The following is a 22,009-nucleotide window of genomic DNA, read 5'->3' on the forward strand; positions in this document are numbered from 1 at the left end:
AACGCACATCCAACTCGGCCTAACAAAGTAACAAACACTTGAACTGCAGCCTCTTCACCTTACCATTCCTCTCCTTTCTTTTCCTCTCCCTCTTCCCCTTTTATTCCTTTCTTGCAAGACTCTCCAAACACCCATTCAAGCACCCTCCAAACAAAACACTACTGACATTCTCAATAATTAATATTCTCTGTGCCATTTCATTCCAATTCTCCGCTATGCCTTTTCTTTCCTTCCTCTTCTTTATAATCCTTTCTCTTCTGTCTCTTTCTTTTTCTCAATTCCCTCCTCCCAGAGGTAATAGTTGACGCTCCTTTTTCATTTCTGTTCGTGAAGATACTTTCTTTTTCTTTTTCTTATTTTTCTGTAAAATTTTCCAGGTACTCTAATTAATTGCGGCACCACAGCCCCTTCAGTAATCGCCGGCCGCCAATGGCTTCCGGACGCCGGTTTTATCTCTGTAGGGACTCCCAAGAACCTCACTATTCCTGTACTTTCTCCTATCCTCTCTACCGTCCGATCATTCTCTATGAAGAACAATGCTCACCGCAAGTTCTGCTACGTGGTTCCGGTTTACCGTGGCGCCAAGTACATGATCAGGACAACGTACTTCTATGGAGGGATCAACGGCAATGCTGCGCCTCCAGTGTTCGATCAGATTGTGGATGGAACTTTATGGAGTGGGGTGAATACAACGGAGGATTATTCCAACGGCATGTCGTCATATTATGAAGGGATTTTTCTGGCTCAAGGGAAGACCATGAGTTTGTGTATTGGGGTAAATTCGTACACTGACTCAGACCCGTTTATTTCCGCATTGGAGTTCGTGGTTTTGGGGGGTTCGTTGTATAATTCCACGGATTTTAAGCGATATGGCCTTAGCTTGGTTGCCAGGCACAGTTTTGGATATAATGGATCCATAATTCGGTGAGTTAAAATAATAGTTAATAGAAAATTGGATATTGAAGAAACGGTTTCAATTCGTATGCTCAGGCTTGATAGTTTTGGCTGTTTCCAGATACCCTGATGATCGCTTTGATCGGTTTTGGGAGCCATACGGGGACAAAGATCTCACCGTATCGGAAAACATAAATGTATCCGTTTCCGGTATATGGAATCTTCCTCCGTCGAAAGTATTTGAAACGAAGTTGACGAGTCAATCTGGGCCCCTGGCGTTGAGGTGGCCTCTGGCTCCCCTTCAGAATTCCTTGTACTACATTGCTTTATACTTTGCAGATGATCGTAAATTATCAGTTGGGTCTGCCAGAGGGTTCAATGTCAGCATAAATGGGGTAACATATTACAAAAATTTGAGCGTGGCACAAGCAGGCACTGCTGTCTTTGCAACGCAGTGGCCTCTTGGCGGCCTAACATCTGTAACTTTGACTCCTTCAGCTGCTTCTAGCTTTGCTCCATTGATCAATGCTGGAGAGATTTTGGGGGTTATGGTGATTGGAGGAAGAACTCTTACAAGAGATGGTATGGTTCCACTTAATGTTTTAAGATAGGTGGAGTGGAAGTTGGAAGTTCATTTAGTATGTCTCCTATAATAAATTGTTGTAGGATGTTCTTCCAAGTTTCACCGTATTTCTTTGTCTGTCATTCTCAAGGATTGCAGTGGTTAAATTATATTTCTTGTTCCAGTAATCGCTTTGGAAAAACTGAAAAGCAGTCTCGAAAACCCTCCATTTGACTGGAGTGGTGATCCCTGTATGCCTCGTCAGTATTCATGGACTGGAATTACATGCTCTGAGGGTCCCCGTATTCGTGTGGTTACATTGTTAGTCAAACTTAGTCATCACTCATGACACAGATTTTTTTTTTTAAGTAACAGTTGTTATTGCTTCACAAACAATTCACTTTAACTTTCCATCTCGTTTCCAGGAATCTGACGAGCATGGGCATTTCAGGATCAGTGTCACCAAGTATTGCCAGATTGACTGCATTGACGGACATGTAGGTTGTCTAAATTAAATTCATGTATGGATGGAAATTGAACCGGAATTAATGTATGATGTTATGTTTTTTCGGACAGCTGGCTCGGAAATAACAGTTTCTCAGGTTCAATACCTGATCTCAGTTCATTAACTATGCTGCAAACATTGTAAGATCCCCCCTCCCCCTTTTTTCTTCTTGTTATTATTATAGTTGTTGTTGTTATTTTGTGCTCAAACGAGAATCCAGATGGAATATAAGCACATCACGCAGACACGCACCATTTCAATGGCATTATGGTTTCCAGATTGAACCTATTTCCCTTGTAGTTTTAGTGTGATAGAATACTCGAAACACCCTTTAGGGGGTTTAATTATAATGTACCATGCTGTATGCGGTAAGTACAACGTGATTGGTTTTAGTTTTAGAGTGATAGGATACTTTAGGTGTTTAATTATATTGTATCATTCTGTGTGTTGTAAGTACCATCTAACTTGTTTATTTTTTTTTTTTAACGTCGGGGGGCAAATATTTTGAATGCTGATTGTGTGTAGTTTCTTTTGGACTTCTTATCTGACTTTACTTCCTTCTTGAAGGCACTTGGAAAACAATCGATTCACTGGAAAGATCCCCTTCTCAATTGGAAGTATTAAGAATCTACATGAACTGTAAGTCTTACATGCACATTGAGAGAATATGCAGACTTTGGGTCTCTATTTGTCATTGTATATATTCTTTACTTGTCTCTGCTACTGGTTGCATAGGTGTAGTAGTCAATATCGTCGTCTTTCGAGTCATGTGCCATGCAATAAGCTTTTAATTGTTTCCTGATTGTAACTGTTTATGCTAATTATACTGAATCAAAGTCCTTTAGAAATCCTATACTAATAAATGATAGCTCTAAATTCAGGTTATCTTAAGAGTAAGAATGCTGGCTAAACCATGTAAGTTAAGGAGGAATGCCTTTTCTGTTGCCAAGAGGTTAATCTCTTGGAGTAGGAAGTTTGTCAAATTCAAGTTGTTATATGTCTAGTTTTATCTGACATAAGTTGGATGCAAAACTTATAGCCTTGTTACTATAAAATCCTCACCTTTTTACCATTTGCATTTTAATTTACTAGTTTTAATTTCAGCACAATAAACTAAATTTTTAAAATTTTAAGAAAATTTATCTAATTTTAAAATTGAATTTGGGGGAGTGTCTCTTGCTGATCTGGCATGCTTAGGTGGCATTTATTATTAAAGGGTGTAACTTACATGTTACATCATTTAAAATATAAAAAATTTATCTCTCTCTCTCTCTCTCTCTCTCTCACCATTCCTCCTCCTCATCTCTCTCTTCTCTCCCCCCTCCCCCCCTCTTTCACACACAAAAGGTTATGGTTTTTTTTAGTACAAAAGGGAGATAAAGACCACAAACAAATTGAACCATTATGTGTGTGATCTTTTTTGAAATGTGACCGTAATAATTAAGTTTGTTGTTGGTTTTTCCCCCCTCTATACCAAAAAAGATTGATAGCTTTATGTAGCTTTGTGCGTATGTGTGTGTGAGAGAGAGAGAGAGGGAGAGGGGAGGGAGGGAGGTAAAAGCTTTTTTTTTTTCTTTTGTAAGTGATATGGCGTATGTGGGTTCCACTATTTAATAATAAACAAACTCCACCTAGGCAAGGCATGCTACATTCTTAGAATATACTTCCTCTAAATTAATTCAAAATTGGATAATATTCCTTCGGATTTTAAAAAATTGGCCTGTTGTGCCAAAGTTAATACTATTAGATTAAAATGCAAGAAGTTGAAAAGATGAGAATTTTTTTTTGGTAATTTGGCCGAAAATATATGGATTACACCTTTTGTCTCTGCCATATCTTATGATTCCTTTTATGGTTAAGTCAATTCAGTCATGAAAAGGCGTTGCATTTGTTTTCTAACATGATTTAGGACCTCTTTCATAAGCTTTGTCAACTTTGCAGCATCCTCAAATCTAGGTGAAAATGAAATAATGAATTATATGATCAAAACTTGATCATTGGCTCTGACCAATGGAACTATTCACAGTTAGCTAGTGCAAACTTACATACCATAACATGCACTGTGGTTCTAAAACCAACTTTAAAATGTTTCTATGATTGATAAAGCATTGGAAATGATGTTGAAACCTGAAAGCTTTCACTATTTTTGAGAAGGTGTTCATTGTGTCAAAATCAAGCTGACCAGTTATGGGAAATATATATACTGTACTTCTAATAAATTTCATGCCCAGTTGTAGACCTAATTTCAGTTCAGGCCTAAAATTGAGTACTGGAAAAACATTAGAGTTATTAAGTGGAGATAAGATGGACCCTTAGATGTTAAGAGAGAATAACAAGCAATACCCTGAAAGCATACAAAGAAGCAATACTGGTAGCAAGTTAACAAATTATTGATCTTCAACTAAATCTTAGCCTGATCTTAGACTTTTGAATTTGAGCAAGTCAACTCTTTGAAGAAATATTGTCTTGGGTTCAGTTATTGCATTTTTGTTTTCTCCATGACTACGATAACCTACATGGAAACCATATCATTGTTTTTTTTTTAAAAAAAAAAGAAATTATCAGCTAAAGATGAATTTCTTGCACCATATTTATTTTGGAGTAGGGGGTAAAGGATTTGTGACATATAAGTGCCACGTAGGTTGCTATTTCAGGGAATAATTGAGATGCATGGCAGCATGCTTTCTTTGAGTTGGTATAATACCAATTGCTGGCTTGAGACATACCCGTGCCAGTGCAAATTGAAACCATTTTTTTTCTTGCAAAATCTTTGGATCAAAATGCCCATATTGCATGGAATTTTGACTGATGTTTGAGTAGTTCAATTATGCATGATTTAGTTCCCATTTGATGGCTACCCAATTTCCATGATTGGACCCATGCCCCAGATCTATTGCATATGGTTTCTTGCCTATATGAGAAAGAATGATCTCAGCTAAAATTATGCTTTGCTCGTAAAGCCATCATAGTTTTGTAGCGAAAACTGCAGGCTTTCCATGTGGTCTGCATTTGTTGTTGGTGTGAATTGGAAGGATACTACTATTGAAGCATTTCATTGTCCTTTCCATTTTTATCTGGTTGACTGGTTTGGTCAAGTATGGAAATTAAGTATGCGTTGCTCTTTGCTCTTTTATAAGCTTTCAGTCATTTAGCTGCTGTACTTCAATTATTCTGCTGACTTGTTTTCTCTTTCTTCTGAAGATGCCTTTTTTTTTGGAATGCTGTGATAAAAATACATTGAATAACAGCAAAGTCACACATTTATTTTTGTGTGATTTCCTTACGTAATTTTTTTATAGGATGTGTAATATGTTCAGCTTTCATTCATTGTACCTGACTTGGTTCTTTCATTTGTACAGATTTTTACAAAACAATTATCTGACTGGTGAAATTCCAAACAACCTTACTGGAAAACCTGGGCTGGATCTTAGGTAAAATTTTGTTCTTGCTACGTGATTTGTCAGTTGGTATTAATCTATAAGCAGTATAACTTGCCAATTTTATTTGAATAATTAAATTGTTCTCAATGTTAGGACCTCTCCTGGAAATCAGTTATCATCACCAGCACCTTCTTGAGCAAACAAAATCAATGCATCCAAAGCAAAGTTGACCAGGATGCATTTATCATCAAACTGGATTTCAATCATAACGTGTTAATATATTTTGTCTATAAATCTGAGAGTTTTGAAAATTTTAAGCTGTAAGTTTTGCGGCAACAACTATCTCTGGTTTGAGGTTCACCTTATAGAAGCTCCTCGTTCAAGTTGGGGATGCACAACTGTGTACTTGGAAGTGGTGTACATATCAATTCAATCTGATTCTTTTTATCTTTTAACACAGCATAGCTGAATGATGCTATCAACCTTTCTGTAAATACAAGTCCATATATCATTTGCTGTGGTTTTAATTTCGTGTAATTTAGTTGCAGTTGCTATATAACGATGACCCCATACATTCTATTTGTTGCTAGGCCACGAGGAATCTTTTTCTTGTTCTTTTTCTTTTTCCTCTCTTGATGCCATCATCTTCATCATCGTCAATTTTTATTTATTTTTTGTTATTGTTTATAGCTACTATGGATTTTGATATCAGTGGGTGAAATCTTTCATCAAGTTCCTTCCTATATGCCAGTGTTCAATTTAATGGGTTGTGAAGTTTCCTTTGTTTACAAAGTAAGCAAACAATAACAGCTCATAGATATTCAATAATGGGTAGGCAGAATTACGCCACATGATCCTCCATTTAGTTTCAATTCAAGACCATTGATCAGATTCCTCTGGCCGATCCTCACATGTGGGCATGTGCCCTGATCACTCACCTGCTAGTTCTGATCCACAAGTCATTCTACTCACAGATAGTTCTGAATACCCAAAGAAGAAGCTAAAATTAATTTTTAATTTCATTTAAGGCCCTTGTGCTGGCCTCTGCTTAGTATATTTTTGGAAAGAAGGAAACTGGTTGTCTTATCCCCCAAAAGAGGGGAAAAAAGGGAGAGCAACAGCTAAAATCAACATATTTGGTCAATTACTTATGCAATTTCATCACATTTACATTATAATTTACCAGATCCATCGTAATTAACAATGAGCTAAACATAGAAACAGATAGGCAAAGTCTGAAATTGAAATGAAATGAAAGAACTGATAAGAGAAATCAACATATTAGACACAATCCTATAGAACAGAGACAAGTTTGGGCTACCCACATTCTCCACATCACCTTTCTAATCTCCCCTTCTTAAGGGGAAACAAAGGTGGCAAGGAACTGCTCTTCACGTGTGTGCAAATAGGCACATTTACCATTGGCCTTATCCTAATAGTGGTTGATCTTGTTCTCTCCAATCCTTTCTTCACCCTTTTCCCTTGCTTTCCAGAGCCAGCCTTCCCTTCTTCTGTGGTAACGATATCGGCTAGGGAGCTGGAAGAAGATGATGTTGAGGAGGAAGATGATGATGGTGATAGATAAGGACGTTGCTTCTTTAACCTCAGCAGTTCTTTCCAGAGAACAGTACATTTTGGAGGCCTTGGAGATGGGTCATCATCAAGATACCAATTTATCCTAGGCTCCTCCTTGTTCACCTCCTCCTCTTCTTCTTCTTCTTCTTCTTCTTCCTCCTCCTCATTCTCTTTACCCTTGAGACTGATTTTATGGAGTTTATCAGACTGCTGCATTTGCCAGAAGGGAAGTAACTTCCCTTCAAAAAAAAGCTCGTCTGCAGTTAACATGGTATGGCTACTCATGTTGCTTGAGAGAAACTCAAATTCTGCATTTCTTGCCTTTTCTCTTTCCATTTTTTGGTCTTGTGGGTTTGGAGTAATGGAAATGAAGTTGTTTTCATCAAGAAATTCTGCAGAGAAAGAAATTCGAGGACTAGAAGTTTGATCCATGGATGCTTGAACCGTTTCTAGGGAGACCATTTTTTTTTTTTCCTTTCCTTTTTCTTAGAAGAAGAAGAAGAAGAATTTAAGAGAGTTTAATTGTGAAGTTGGCGTGGTAGTAAGAGGTGCATGGGATTTGTGATATATAAGGGGAAGAGGATGCTTATTAGGAGTAATTGTTACTGTTAGTAATAATTTTTAGAGGGTGAGATTATAAAAAATGATTGTGGTCTGTTGAACTCCCAGCAACTGAGCTTAGGATTATGGGGACATCACAATCACATCCACTCCTTCCAAACTAAACACTAGAGCTTCATTCATTTACTTTTTCACCTTTTTTTTTTAAACAATACTACATTTTCAAATATATATTAAATTTTATGATCTATATTAATATTTATAATAAGTTTTTTAACCTGCGATAGGTTTTGCTTAAACCTAATATCAATGGATAATAATGAAGTCGGATCAGTCAAAGATAAGATTGACTCCAGGAAGGATTTTTTTTTTTTTTCATAACTTCAAGCGCATGTGGATGTGGTCACATGCGAGTAATTTTTTGCCATGTGACAGCAGAATCAAGGATGTATAAGATACAAGTGAATGACCAAGTTAACCTTCTAAAAGTTTGGCCTCAGGAGGTAGGACATGCAATTTTCCATTCAATTCAAGGGCATTATTGACCTATGGAGAAATATGGGTCAATGGCCAATGCTTAAAAAGCTTCCTGGTCTAATTAAATACAGACAACTAGTTATAAACATAAGAGTAATCTTTTTTGTTATTATATTAATTTTGATTTTTGATTAATTTCAATATTGTATTATTTGAAGCAATAATCTATCTGTAGCCTTGCCTTGGTTGTATTATTGAGGGAGACAACAATGTTTAAGCTTTAACAGACCCAATAAACAACAGACCAAACATGTGATAAACAAGCTAATTTTACATTATTTACTGCTTTTTAGCTTCTGGAAGTAGATGTCTTAATGAGCTTTTATGATCTTAATTCTGGATTTTTTTACTGAATCAATCAACTGTAATGTCACAATCAAATCTTTCTAAAAGAAGTTGAACTTACTATTTCTGTCACTCAATCACTAAATTCATCACATAAATATAATTAATCAAAATATATTATATATTTTGCTTTCGTTTCATAACTTTTATTCATTTTTATAATATTTTAAAATTATTATTCATTATCTTTTTTATATATAATAACATATAAATTAACTATTATAATTTTATTTAATTTTATTTTTAAAAAGTTTCTCAAAAGTTATTGAATATTTAATAAAATTTAATATTTTTAAAATAGATAAAAATTATGAAATAGAAAAGTATATTAATTTAAGTTTTTTTAAGCTATTATATATTAATTTGAATTTTTTGAGATTAAATGAAGAGAAAACGAATTCCCTTCTCTTTAAAAAATAAAATACTGCATAATTTATTTATATTTAGTAAAATATAATAATAATAATAATAATAATAATAAGAAACGCTCTCAATCTCATAACCATAAGTTTTTTTTTTTAAATGTTAAATTATAAATCACTTTTATTTTTTAAAACAATAGATTATAAGTTAAGAATAATATTATAAGATGAGAGAAAAAAAATAGAGAAAAGAATAGAAAAGGAGAGCAAGGGCTAGGATCGTTAGAAGGGAAGGCCGTTGGTTTTCGATTGTTTTTGGGCTTTTTCTCTATTTTTCTTATTTTTGTTTTCTCTTTACATCTCTTCTAATTTGTTAAAAAATTTTTTTTCTGCCTTCAAATAGGGATCACTTTCATTTTCTCTAATCTATCCACTTTAGAAATAGTCGACGGTTTTTCTTTTTTAATTTGCTTTGATTTTTCTTTTATAAATTTTATTGTTCATCACGAGATTATTTTTTAAATCTGAATAAAGCCAATGATTTTACTTTTACCAGTACAAAGTACTTCCTTTGTTGATAGTCGCTGGAATTTCTGAAACCGCATTGATGCATCTGGTGATTACGTTTTCTTTGGCCTTGATAATAGGTGTCTTCTTTCTTGTCTTGAGTCGTTACTCGTCTAGTCGAATCCCTTTCGTCTTAAATCTGATTGCATACAAAATTATTTTTTGTACTTTTTTATCTTTTTTTCATATTGCCTCATTTTTCATTTAAATTTAGTGTTGATGATAGTGATTTCTTTTTTCTTTCGATTTGGTCGATATGTCAAACAATGAGACGGCGGTAGATATTAAATTCTTGTGCTGATTTGATCTTATTTGAATTTGAGTCATAGATTTTAAATTTAAGTTTTTGAGTATGAAATTTGTATACCAAATTTTATTTTATTTTATTAAAATTATTTTACTTATTCTTTTACATTTTGTGGTTGAACTCTAATCTTTTTGTATTAGTAGACTTTGGTAAATAGAATGGTATTGTATTATTAAAAAAATATACAAGTTGAAGAATAAATTTTTTGTTTAAAAATAATTGAATAATATTTAATTTGTAATAGTGTAATATGTATTAAGGATACATTATATCAGAAAATTCTAGATGTTTTGACAAATTAAAAGTGATTGACAATTAATATAGTAAATTAAAATTTAAATCTCTATTCCCCCAGTCCCCTCTTTACAAATAGGAAAAAGAAGTGACTCTGTAGGTCATTATAAAGATTTTTTTTTCAAAAAAAAAAAAAACAACTCCAAAGGCAAAGCAAGCCAAGTGGGTCATATGTCTGTGAAAAATAATAATAATAAAATTAATTAATTAAAATGCATGGTTTTTAGTCTGTTTTCATGCAAAGCCTAGCTGTTAACATCACCAAACACCTTGTTTTTAGATGTTATTTCATATAAATCTTCCCTCTTTTTTTTCATGTAATTTAATTAATATATAGTTGTTGAATTGTTTTGACTTTGACCAAACTTAGAATATGTGCCAACACTTAATTATTATTACTTTTTAATTTATAATCACTCATCTTTTTAATCAATTTTTGTTTTCTTCAGCTGATCTTAAAAGACTTTTCATGCATTCAAATAAATAGTTTTTAATTTTTTTAGTAAAATAAACCTTTTTAGTTTTTAATCGGATAAGGAAGTAATCAATAGGACCTGAAAGTGATGCCATCCAAGATGTGTACCCTCAAGTCTCCTATATGGTTTATCCTGAGACACGTGGATAAGAGAAGTGAAGAGAGGAGAGGACCACGAAGATTGGTGGGAGGGAGGAGAGATCTATGACATGTGAGCTGTCTCTGCAAAAATGTGAAACTTTGTATTAAATGACAAGTGGTTAATCCAAAGTTTGATGTTAACATTAGATTTGAACTCAGTTCCAATGCCACAGCTTCTGTCTCTATCACTGTGCTGCTTCAGGTGCAGCTGCATGCCCCGCGCGAAAACTTAGGCTACTTGTTTCCAATTTTCATCACTACCTATACTTCAATTTCAATTTCAATTTCAATTTCAATTTTTACCTTTTTTTTATATTTATATTTTAATTTTAAAATTTTAGCCAATAAAATTTGAGATTTTTTTATTTAATAAATTTATTTAAAAAAGAAAAAGCTAATGAAAAGAAAAAAACTTAAAATAAGTAGGATGAAAAGGTAGCAACTAACTAATCACAATCGTCCAAGATGTAGATTGAAAATTATTGTCCAATGAGTTTAATTCAATTTTGAAAATTGAAAACGTTAAAAAGAGATAATTCATCCCCGTTTCTTCATGTCTGTAAAGATCCATCAGTAATGTGATTTTTTTAAAGAGAAGATTTTTGACAACTTTAAAAATGACAAAATAGAAAAACAAACAGATATTTTTTATTTAGATATGATCTGAACAATCAATTGAATGTTAGCCAAGAAAAGGTAAACAGATATTTATCAATGTTCCTCATTTTTAACATGTTCATGTATAAATCAATCGCACGAACCTAATTAATTTCACCGCCAAAAATATCAAGTATAATTTTTTTATTATTTTTATGTACACCAATCGATAACCATTTATTAATAAAAGGAAAATACATGCTACTGATGGGTAGGGACCCATGAGAGTTGGGGTGGGGCATGCGTACCATATCAAGGCCAAAGGAAATATCGTGGTCTGAAAATAGATGTGGACGGATGTCCTAGCCGTATTATCTATATCACCAAAAGGTACTTGTACCATCGAATTCATTGTAATTTGTAACCATACACGTGGACCTATAGGACAGATAAGGATATGGAGGCCGTTTGATTTCTTATACCAATTAAATTTGTATTAGTGTTTCCATTTTAAAAAATTTGAAATCGAGCTGAAATGTTTATTTCTATCTTGATTTTAATCGAAGCTGGTTTAAATTTATTTTAATAAAATTTTTATGATGGATCAAAACAATATATATGTTTTAAAAAAATATTATAGTTAAATTAATTTTACTGTGTAATGTTTTAAAAAAATTATTTATCTAAATATATAGTCAAATAAGTTATATTATATATGTTTTAAATGAGTAATTACTGAGTTAGAGAAAATACTTTTTTTTTTGAATTGAAAATTAAAATTTAGAGAAATAAAATTTAAAACTTTTCAGATTTATTTAGAAATACTTATTAATAGGTTAAACATATGAGTATAGAAAAAATATTAATTTATCAAAGTCAATAAAAATAAAATTTAATATTTATTTAGAGTATAATAAATGAGAATTTAATAAATTAATGAAAGAAAATTTTATTTCCAAATAGTCAATAATAAAATTTGTATATAGTTATAATGAAAATTTTGAATATATGAGAGCAAGATTTTATTTTTTAGTGAGAATAATATTAAAAATAATAAATATATATAATTAAAATTACGGGGGCTTTGCCCCACTTTAAATCTACCCCTATTTCAATTTACCTATCTCTTTGATAATTTTAAAATAATATTAATTATTAATTTTCTAAAATTTAGAGTAAAAAAAAGATTTTTGAGTCTGTAAACTTAATTTGGGTTATGTTATCTTTTATTATTATTATTATTATTATTTTATTACGGTTTAGTGATGGATAAACACCACTTTATTATAATGCCATATATTTTTATCACGCAAAATTATATGTACGGGTGTATCTGTCTGTCCATTCTCGTCAAACATCTATTTAATTTTTTTGATGCGCGTACTGATATGACCATAGTACAGGTGGACTTACTCTTTTTACTCTCTATTAAATCAAACAAACTAGACTCTTTTCAAGTAGGTCTGAACTCTTGATCAGTCTAGTATGCTCTTGCTGCAAATTGAATAATGTGTTGATAGATCAGTTTGATTTGAGAGCTTTAATGAATTTTGAGTCTATCTCTTTTTTGAAGGGCTCGACTTCAATCTGAATGTCAGAAACTCATCGGTCATCGATTATTATTTTTATATATACTCTTATTAATTTTTAAATTATTTTATATTAATATAAACAAATATAATTATTTAAAGGATATTTTAGATAAATTATTTTTAAAAAAAATAAAATTATTTTTTTGAAAGCAAGTATTAATAAAATTCCATTAAACAAAGTCAAACAAAGAGATACATCATCTCAAATAGAGAGACGATTATACCTGATAATTTCTCTAGTCAAAGTATAAATAGTTAGAGTAGCATTACGACGAATCCATCTACCAGAAATATCAGTTATAGAGTCTAATAAAAATTTACAATCATTCAAAATCAAATCACTGCGTAAAATAATTTGGCAAAAACACTCCTCAAGTGCCTGTCTAAACCCCTGCATAAGATAATTTGGCAAAGATACTATTTTTTTCTCATATCTCGAGCATAAATCATTAAAATCTCAAGAGGATCGAAGAAGCCGGCAAAAACAAATATTCGTTTGGAAGAGGAGCTCAAGATTGAAGCTGCCTCTGTAATTTTTATATATATATGTATTCCTTTCACTACTGCAATTTACATATATATATATACAGAGTCATAGTCCTAAGTAAAGAAGGAGTGTGTGTTAACAATTAGTTAAAAGAACTATTCTAACGGGATTTTACAGGATTTTACAGATATAGTCGGGATTTTACAGGATTTTGCAGATATAGTCAAATGGCATATCACATATCCTTTATACCCCCTCCTCAAGCTGGAGGTGATGAAAAATCAACCAATCCAAGCTTGGAAACAAAATCATGATAAGAATGGGAAGGTAAAGTCTTGGTGAACATGCCAGCCAACTGCAGGGATGAAGGAAGGTATGGTGTGTGAATAAGACCAGCTTGTATTTGATTCCGAACCACATGACAATCAATGTCAATATGCTTGGTGCGTTCATGAAACACAGGATTGGCAGCTATATGAATAGCAGCCTTATTATCACAATGAAGTGGTATAGGTTTAACAACAGAAATATGAAAATCTGTCAAAAGAGAAGTTAACCATTGAAGCTCGCAAACGGTAGTAGCCATAGCTCGATACTCAGATTCAGCAGAAGATCGACTAACTGTAGATTGCTTCTTAGTCTTCCAAGAAACCAAAGAGGTGCCAAGAAAAATACAATATCCTGTGATGGAACGACGAGAATCTGTACAGGTCGCCCAATCGGCATCAGAAAATGCCCGAATTTTGAGATCATTGGTAGCTGGTAAAAATAAGCCAATAAAACTTGTACCCTTCAAGTACTTAACCACAGTAAGAGCAGCCTTGAGATGCATAGCGCGTGGAGCTTGCATGAATTGGCTAAGTTGCTGAACTGCATAACTAATATCAGGGCGTGTCATGGACAAATAAAGTAAGCGACCAACAAGTCGTCTATAACTCTCAACATCTTGCAATGGCTGTCCCATGTCCGCCGTTAATTTAACACCTTGGATATAAGGACTGCCTGCAACCTTGGCATCTTGCAAACCAGTATCAGAAATAATATCAGTGATGAACTTATGTTGAGTTAACATCATGCCAGTATCAGTGCGTGCGACTTCAATGCCCAAAAAATACTTGACATCACCGAGATCCTTAATGGTGAATTTCTTATCCAAATAATGCCTCAAGGAAGAAATTAGTGCAGCAGATGGACTAGCAATCAAACAATCATCAACATAAACCAAGAGAGCAATAAAAGTATCTCCGGTACCTTTCGTAAAAAGACAATGATCAAAAGAAGACTGTTGAAACCCCTGGGACAGCAAACTTGCGGTTAATTCTTTATTCCATTGTCGGCCAGCTTGCTTCAACCCGTAAAGTGATCGTTGCAACTTACAAACTTGCCCGACTTCAGCTTTGTCATAACCAGGAGGAACTTGCATATAAATGTCCTCATCAAGAAAGCCATGCAAGTATGCATTATTAATATTTAATTGCTTAACGTGCCATGAATATGCAGCAGCCACAGTCAAGAAAACACGCACAGTAACAAGTTTGGCCACCGGAGAAAATGTTTGATTATAATCTAGACCCAATAACTGATTGTACCCCTTGGCAACGAGTCTAGCTTTGTAGCGGTCTATGCTTCCATCTGCATGATATTTAACCCTGTACACCCACTTACAACCAACAGGTTTAGTATTAGGAGGCAAAGCAGTTAATATCCAAGTATTATTTTTTTCTAAAGCATCCAATTCAGTACGCATAGCATTCACCCAATTCAAATTATTTTTAGCATCATTATAATTGCAAGGCTCTTTAACTTTAGATAGATTGGCAATAAAAGTGACGTGGGAAGAGGAAAAATTTATGCGGGAAGTGGAAGAAGTATTGGTAACATAATCATCGAACCAGGCAGGAGGTTTCTTTGACCTTGTACTGCGCCGAACCTGTGATGGAGGTGCAGGAACTATTTGCAAAGCTGTCTCACCTTCCAAAGAAATGGGACCGTCATTACCCGAAGGAACATTGGTGTCAGTAACTGTGGATTCTGTACTAAGTGCAGGGGCAGAGTCGACAATTTGAATATCAGTGGCGGATGATGGTGGTGTATAATCAGTATCAGAAATGCAAGTAGGCAAAACAAAATTTGTGGCATCTGTAGGTTGATCAAAATGAAAAGGAAAAATATTTTCCATAAAAATAACATCACGTGAAGAAATAATGGTTTTGGTGGTGAGACAAAATAACTTATATGCCTTTTGGTTTTGAGCATATCCTAACAAGACACATGGAAAAGCTCTTGGAGCAAATTTTGTTTTATGAGGTACAGTATTTGTAGCATAACAAAGGCATCCTATGGTTCGAAAATACCCATAATTAACCTGTTTACCATGCAATCTTTCATAGGGAGTCTTCCATTGCAAATTTTCGGACGGCAAACGGTTAGTGATATGAGTTGCTGCTAACAATAATTCAGACCAAAAATGAGGTGGAAGCTTAGATTGAAAAAACAAGGTTCTAGCTATGTTTAATAAGGTGCGGTGTTTCCGCTCTACTACCCCGTTTTGTTGTGGAGTATAAGGACAAGTACGTTGATGCAAAGTGCCTTGTTCCTGTAGAAAAGAACTATATGCAGAATTGACAAACTCAGTCCCATTATCAGTACGCATAATCTTGATCTTCTTGTCATAATGTGTGAGCACATAACAAAAATAAGACTTCAAAGCAATCAACACCTAAGCTTTTGTTTTTAACATATATGTCCAGCAAAACCGACTATAATCATCAACAATAGTGAGCATGTAAACAGCATTTGTAACTGATGTCAACTTATACGGTCCCCATAAATCAACATGGATAAGATCAAACACATCTGTAGTAGAAATAGAACTAGTAGGAAATGATAATCTAGTTTGTTTTGCAACTGGACATACAGGACACATCAGCTCAGTGTAATCACATTTAACTACTCCATCCACATGCTTCAATCTCTTAAAAGAAACGTGTCCTAGCCTTGAATGCCAAAGCATTGCCAAATGTTTATTATGCTCAAAACAACGATTAACAGAATTACAATTACTAACTCTATTAAAAGAGTCTGCTGTCAAATAATAAAGATCGTCAAAGACAGTTCCTTTGGCCAAAACCTCTTCAGTCTGTAAATCCTGGAATAAACAATATTCGGGAAATGAGTGCACAGACATTCGACAAGTCCGAGTAAGCAAACTCACAGACAACAAATTGCAGCTGAATGAAGGGACATAGAGAACATTGTACAAAATAATTCTGGAATTTAGTTTAATGGTACCAATATGAGTAACCGATCTGGTTGAATTGTCAGGTAACCTAATGGTTTTGGGTGGGTTCAATTGAACAACTCGATCATAAAAATGGAGATGAGGTGTGATATGATCGGTTGCGCCACTATCAACTATCCAATTTTCCTTGCAATTAAAATTAATGCTAGAAAATACTGAATTGAGCAAAATACCTGCAAAGTTCACTTGTCTGACATCCCCATCTTCCTGATCAGCACTGCCACTCTTGGATTTGATAAATTTCTGAAATTCATGTTGAAAGAATTCTGCCATCCCTTTGTCAACATTTTCTGCTCCCTTTTGCTGCTGCACTATTGATTTCAAAGGGGTCTCATCCACTGCACCTCGAATGACATTGTTAGCTCTGTGGTATTTACTAATATCAATACCCTTCTTTTCCTGCATAGTAAGAAACCAATCTGGATACCCATGAATTAGAAAACAATCATCCACAGTATGACCTCCATTCTTACATTTAGTGCAGTATTGTTTCTTCTTTTCTTCTTTACGGAAAGAAGAATAGCTCCTATTATTTCCAGAACCAGCATTATTTCGACCACCTGAATAATTTCGTCTAGCAAGCATTACTGCAGCTGTCTCAGTTGAAGTCGAGCTATCTGTTTGGACTTCTCTTTGCTTTTCAACGCTCATAATCATTGAATATGCTTTATTGATAGGTGGCAACGGATCTTGGAGAAGAATCTGATTTTTAACATTATCATATTCATCTCCTAATCCCATTAAAAATTGCATCAATCTCCTATTGTTTTCATAATCTGTAATAGCAGTACCTGTTTCACAACAAACAGGCAATGGAGCCAAACATAACAATTCATCCCACTTCTTCTTCAAATTCGTGTAATATTCTGTCACAGTACTGTTGCTCTGCTTGTAACCAGCAATATCTCGCTCAATCTGATAGATCATTGGCCCGTTACTTTCGCCGTATCGTTGTTTCAACTCATCCCAAAGAGCCTTTGCGTTCTTACAAAACACAAAAGCATCAGATATATCTTTTGACATGGCATTTAGCAACCATGAAACCACCATACTATCAGCTGTCATCCATTTATCGTAATTTTCTGATTCAGGCGCTAGTGCTTTAATCTTCCCATTGATAAATCCCAGCTTTTTCTTAGCTCGAAGAGCTATTTGTACCGACCTACTCCAAGAAAGGTAATTTGGTCCTTTCAAGGGAGTACTCACAAGACTAAATCCTGGAGCCTCAGAATTGCTCACATAATAAGGATCTTCTTCAGTATTCTTGGTATTGATAGCGGCAATGATTTTTGCCAAATCTTCCGGATTCATCATCGTGAAATTGTAAATTAAAACCTAACAAATATCGAACCTGGCTCTGATACCATCAAGAGGATCGAAGAAGCCGGCAAAAACAAATATTCGTTTGGAAGAGGAGCTCAAGATTGAAGCTGCCTCTGTAATTTTTATATATATATGTATTCCTTTCACTACTGCAATTTACATATATATATATACAGAGTCATAGTCCTAAGTAAAGAAGGAGTGTGTGTTAACAATTAGTTAAAAGAACTATTCTAACGGGATTTTACAGGATTTTACAGATATAGTCGGGATTTTACAGGATTTTGCAGATATAGTCAAATGGCATATCACATATCCTTTATAAAATCTCTCGAACAAAGTCACGAAAGAGAGTTTCTACGTGATAAAGCTCGAATAAGGTTTCAAGACTGACGTCGTCGTTGCGATTCCGGAAACCCATTATAACTAGTAAACCTCAATTGAAAATTACCTTCCGAAACAACCGAATCAATAAAATTTGAAAAAAAACCAACCACAGAAACAGACTTATAATTCTCCCACATTAACGAAAGGTCTCCTCCAAATTATTGTCTATTGACTGAGAAGCAATCATCACTTACGATTGTGGGGTGGAATCTGAGGGTCTAGCTTATGATTGTGGGTGAAATATGGGAGCTCTTAAGAGAGACAACAACATTTTCTTTTTCATCAATAGTCAATTGATGCAGATCGTCTTCCATGGGGAAGGCGAGACCATCGAACCATAAAAAGACCACAGAGAAAAATTTGCATCGAAAAAAAAAATATAAAACTTATTTAGTATATTTATTTGGGTGCATAAAAAAATAAAATTATTAATTAGTAATATTTATTTGAGTGCATAAAAAATTTGAGAAGAAGGGCTCTAAGCTAAATGGATTACAATTTAATGCATCATTACAAGCATTTGTTTCATTAAAGGTTGAAGTAGTTCAACATAAATTTTCTGTCTGTCTGAAAAGCTATAATTTTTTCATCCGCTCAAATTATCTTTTTTTTTTGTTGAGATAATTATTTATTAACTTTAATATTTATCAGATAAAATTTATTAATTTTAAATAATACAATAATATAAAATGATTATATATTAGATAAAATAATAAATTTATTATTATAATAATTATATTTATTAATTTAAGACGTAAAAGGTACTTGGGTTGTACCTATAAATTGCCAATTGGATATACCTAACATATTTCACATTTAATTCATATTCACATATATATATATATATATAAATGCAAATTTGAAATTTGAAAAGGTGGCAAAGAGAAACTGCAACGCTGCTTCTTATAATACTAGTCGCAATATTTTTCTTTTAATAAATACACCGTCCTATCCCGTATCAGAGATTCCAGAGAGCGAGCCTGAACCTTCATTTACTCTTCAGCACATGGACCCACAAATAATTCTTCTTTCTTAAACGACAAAATCATATAAAACTCCGCCTCATCATAAAACCCAACCCAAAAAAAAAAAAAAAAAGTCTAAAATGAGAGTAGGTGCATCCCCATTTCCAAAACAAAGCAACATAAATCACCAAGCACAAAAAGCAAGACCCCCAGGTTCCACCCCACAATTTCTTCAAGTTTATATAATGCATCAAGCTCACACACAGAAAACAAACTAGAAATTGACATATTGAAGCTTAAAATAATACTGGAATCTGGAAACAAGTTATTAGTTAAACAGCACTATTATCGACCTTGTAAAAGCACAATTAATTACTGCTCCACATGCATGTCACTAGAACTGATTGAATTAAATTTAGCTTAATTTCTTCAGTTAAATCTTAAACATTAATTAACAATATTTAATTAGATTTCATTACTCATCATAGTCTTGCTTTGCATCATGGAGTTCTTGCAGTGAGCGATTGCACCTTGAATGGCACTCTGCAATTCTTCCATTGATGAATTATCTGCGTAGTACATGCCAACTCTGCTGCCTGTGCCTGAGCCTGCGAACCCATTTCTACATAGCACGCCAGAGTGGCTGGGTGATGACCTCATGGATGATGGGCAGCTTGAAACGCAGCTTCTCCTTCTTGGGTACCTCAGATTTCCTGAGAAAGAGTGAGAAAATCCTCGGTTGCTTTCTTTGTTTGCGTTCTTGACAGAGTCATCAGATCTTTCTGATTTGATGGAGAATGAGACGCTGCTTATAGGTGCTGCTGGCATTGGATTTACTCCTGCCATTTTTTGCTGTTGTTTCTGAGAAAGTTTCTCGTATAATGGCTTCACTTTCTTCAAGTACTTCCTTATCACCTCCTTTGCTGTCGCGCTCATTCTCTTTACTGAAGAACCAGACACCGCATCGTTTTCACGGTTTTTGGGCTCTTTCTTGAACACAGAGGAGAATCTCGACAAGGAGAAGTATTTATTGCTCTTTTTGATCTGAGAACTCAAATTAACGTGGCTTTGAAAATGAGGGTAAACGTTGTTAAGCCGCTTGAACTCATCGTCTTCGGTGACAGAACTGGGTCTTGAAGAGTCACATTCTCCGAGCAAGACAAGATCACTACTGAAGGAGGAGGTGGATTCATTGGAGCTGCCGGTAGAGTCGCGAGAGGCAGTGGTAGTGGTATCTGAAGAGGAGGAAGTGCTTGAAGAGGCTAAGAGTATTGTGCGGACCATGGAAATACGAGGGGAGAGATGCAGAGGCAAGAGCTGGCCCTTGTAGAAGAGCTCATCAGCTGGGCATATAGCTGTGGATGATTTGCGTGGAGACAAAGAGATTGTGAACTCAAAATCTGAGGAAGAAGAGGAAGAGAAAGAATGAGAAGGTGATGAAGGTAGAGTTTGGGACGATCTCAAGTCTTTCTCTCTTCTCTTCCCCATCTTTGCTGCTACATTATCTGCATCATAAGATCAGCAAAGCCAGAGAGAGAGAGAGAAGCAAAATTGATTGAGAGGTAAGATCGATATGATTATATAGATGGAGGCTTTGTTTGACCTCACTCTCCATTCTGGAGAGTGGAAAACAAGCGCCACCACCCACCAGTAATTGTGGTCCAAATTTTTTTGTGCTGTACGTTATTTAGCTGTTAGTGTATCGAATTCCTTGATCTGGGTAACGGTGGGAGGGGTCACATGGGAGCTTGGAACGTCTCTTTCCCCCATCTCTCTCTTGTGTTTGTGTGATTGCATTTGCATGCAGCGGAAGCGTCACGTGCCCTAAACGTGAAAGGTGGGGTTAGATCGTGGGTGATAAATAACGTTTTTTTTATTTTACTCCGGGACAGAATCCTCCATTCAGAATGCTGTAGTTAGTGTGATGAGTGCGAGTGATCATCATCTTCAGTACCTGCTGCCCCATTTCACAGTTGTATAGTCCACCTTCAATAGGCATTTTTTACCTGCACATCGATCTCTGGCTTTTTCAATAACAAATATACAAATTAATGCTGGAAGTTTTTGTTATTAAAATAGGACAGCGATAATAGAGATCTCACTCATCCTCTTGCTGGCTCTCACTTGATAGAGACGCAATGATTTTAAGGTTAATCACATTTTCCAAAACACTGCCTCTAGCTAACAATTAACTACTCATCCAAGGGTACGGACATTGACTTAAACGTGGAGTTGGATGCTTAAACCAATGCATGGCATGCACATACAAGCAACAAGCGAATCAGTCCATTTCTAGTTTTTTCTTTTACTGTGTCGACTTCATGATTAAGCATTTGATGCGTTACTTAGTTCTTACCTTAATTACATCGAATTAAAAAGAGCTCAAATCCAAAAACAACATTCATTTCAGCCGTTCAAAGCACCGAAAGGTTTAATATATGGTTGTAATAAACTAGGAAGTGATAACTAACTGAGCCTGTTGGCTCTTAAGGAACATTCGTTCTTTGATTAGGGTAGCCATTGGGGATTTCAACTCAAGGTTTACCAGAATTTAATTATTAAATAGTATGATTTCCATTTTAATAAAATTTAACAGTTAAATTTTTTTTATTAGAAACAATAATTGAAACAATTAATTTATATGTCCCTCTTCCATAATGCAGTCTTGTGGGTGGTGCCATTGCCAATAAGAAGAGTTAGTCTCATCATGGTAACCAAAACGCATGACCTAATATTCAAATCCAGCAGGACCCAAACACAACTAAGCAGAGCTCATTACCAAATCTTGGAGCATAGATACACCTTTAATCTTTGTTTGAATTCTATATATATGCTTTTATTTAATTAGCTCA

At 34.5% G+C, this 22,009-nt stretch overlaps 3 protein-coding genes across 3 annotated transcripts; 1 reads left to right on the forward strand and 2 right to left on the reverse strand.

Annotated features, from left to right (window-relative positions):
* Window positions 1–5,920, forward strand: LOC110601247 (leucine-rich repeat receptor-like serine/threonine-protein kinase At2g14510). Its single transcript, XM_021738313.2, has 9 exons — window positions 1–294; window positions 378–924; window positions 1,016–1,476; window positions 1,642–1,777; window positions 1,882–1,953; window positions 2,033–2,101; window positions 2,529–2,600; window positions 5,321–5,392; window positions 5,495–5,920. The coding sequence occupies exons 1-9, from the start codon at window positions 216–218 to the stop codon at window positions 5,535–5,537; spliced, it is 1,551 nt and encodes a 516-aa protein (XP_021594005.1). The 5' UTR covers window positions 1–215; the 3' UTR covers window positions 5,538–5,920.
* Window positions 5,921–6,550: 630 nt separating this feature from the next.
* LOC110602704 (histone acetyltransferase KAT6B) lies at window positions 6,551–7,602 on the reverse strand. The gene has a single exon (XM_021740292.2). The coding sequence runs from the start codon at window positions 7,376–7,378 to the stop codon at window positions 6,677–6,679; it is 702 nt and encodes a 233-aa protein (XP_021595984.1). The 5' UTR covers window positions 7,379–7,602; the 3' UTR covers window positions 6,551–6,676.
* An 11,455-nt stretch (window positions 7,603–19,057) lies between these two features.
* Window positions 19,058–20,720, reverse strand: LOC110601405 (probable membrane-associated kinase regulator 1). Its single transcript, XM_021738526.2, has one exon. The coding sequence runs from the start codon at window positions 20,643–20,645 to the stop codon at window positions 19,623–19,625; it is 1,023 nt and encodes a 340-aa protein (XP_021594218.1). The 5' UTR covers window positions 20,646–20,720; the 3' UTR covers window positions 19,058–19,622.
* Window positions 20,721–22,009: the final 1,289 nt, after the last annotated feature.

This window comes from Manihot esculenta, chromosome 15, assembly GCF_001659605.2.
Source record: "Manihot esculenta cultivar AM560-2 chromosome 15, M.esculenta_v8, whole genome shotgun sequence".
Classification (NCBI taxonomy): domain Eukaryota; kingdom Viridiplantae; phylum Streptophyta; class Magnoliopsida; order Malpighiales; family Euphorbiaceae; genus Manihot; species Manihot esculenta.

Excerpts from the sequence above, each read along its gene's own strand:
- LOC110601247 (XM_021738313.2), top strand. The coding sequence starts at position 216 with ATGCCTTTTCTTTCCTTCCTCTTCTTTATAATCCTTTCTCTTCTGTCT. Across the intron at positions 1,954-2,032 it reads TTGACTGCATTGACGGACAT|CTGGCTCGGAAATAACAGTT; the intron begins GTAGGTTGTCTA and ends TTTTTCGGACAG. Across the intron at positions 2,102-2,528 it reads TTAACTATGCTGCAAACATT|GCACTTGGAAAACAATCGAT; the intron begins GTAAGATCCCCC and ends TCCTTCTTGAAG.
- LOC110602704 (XM_021740292.2), bottom strand. The coding sequence starts at position 7,378 with ATGGTCTCCCTAGAAACGGTTCAAGCATCCATGGATCAAACTTCTAGT.
- LOC110601405 (XM_021738526.2), bottom strand. The coding sequence starts at position 20,645 with ATGGGGAAGAGAAGAGAGAAAGACTTGAGATCGTCCCAAACTCTACCT.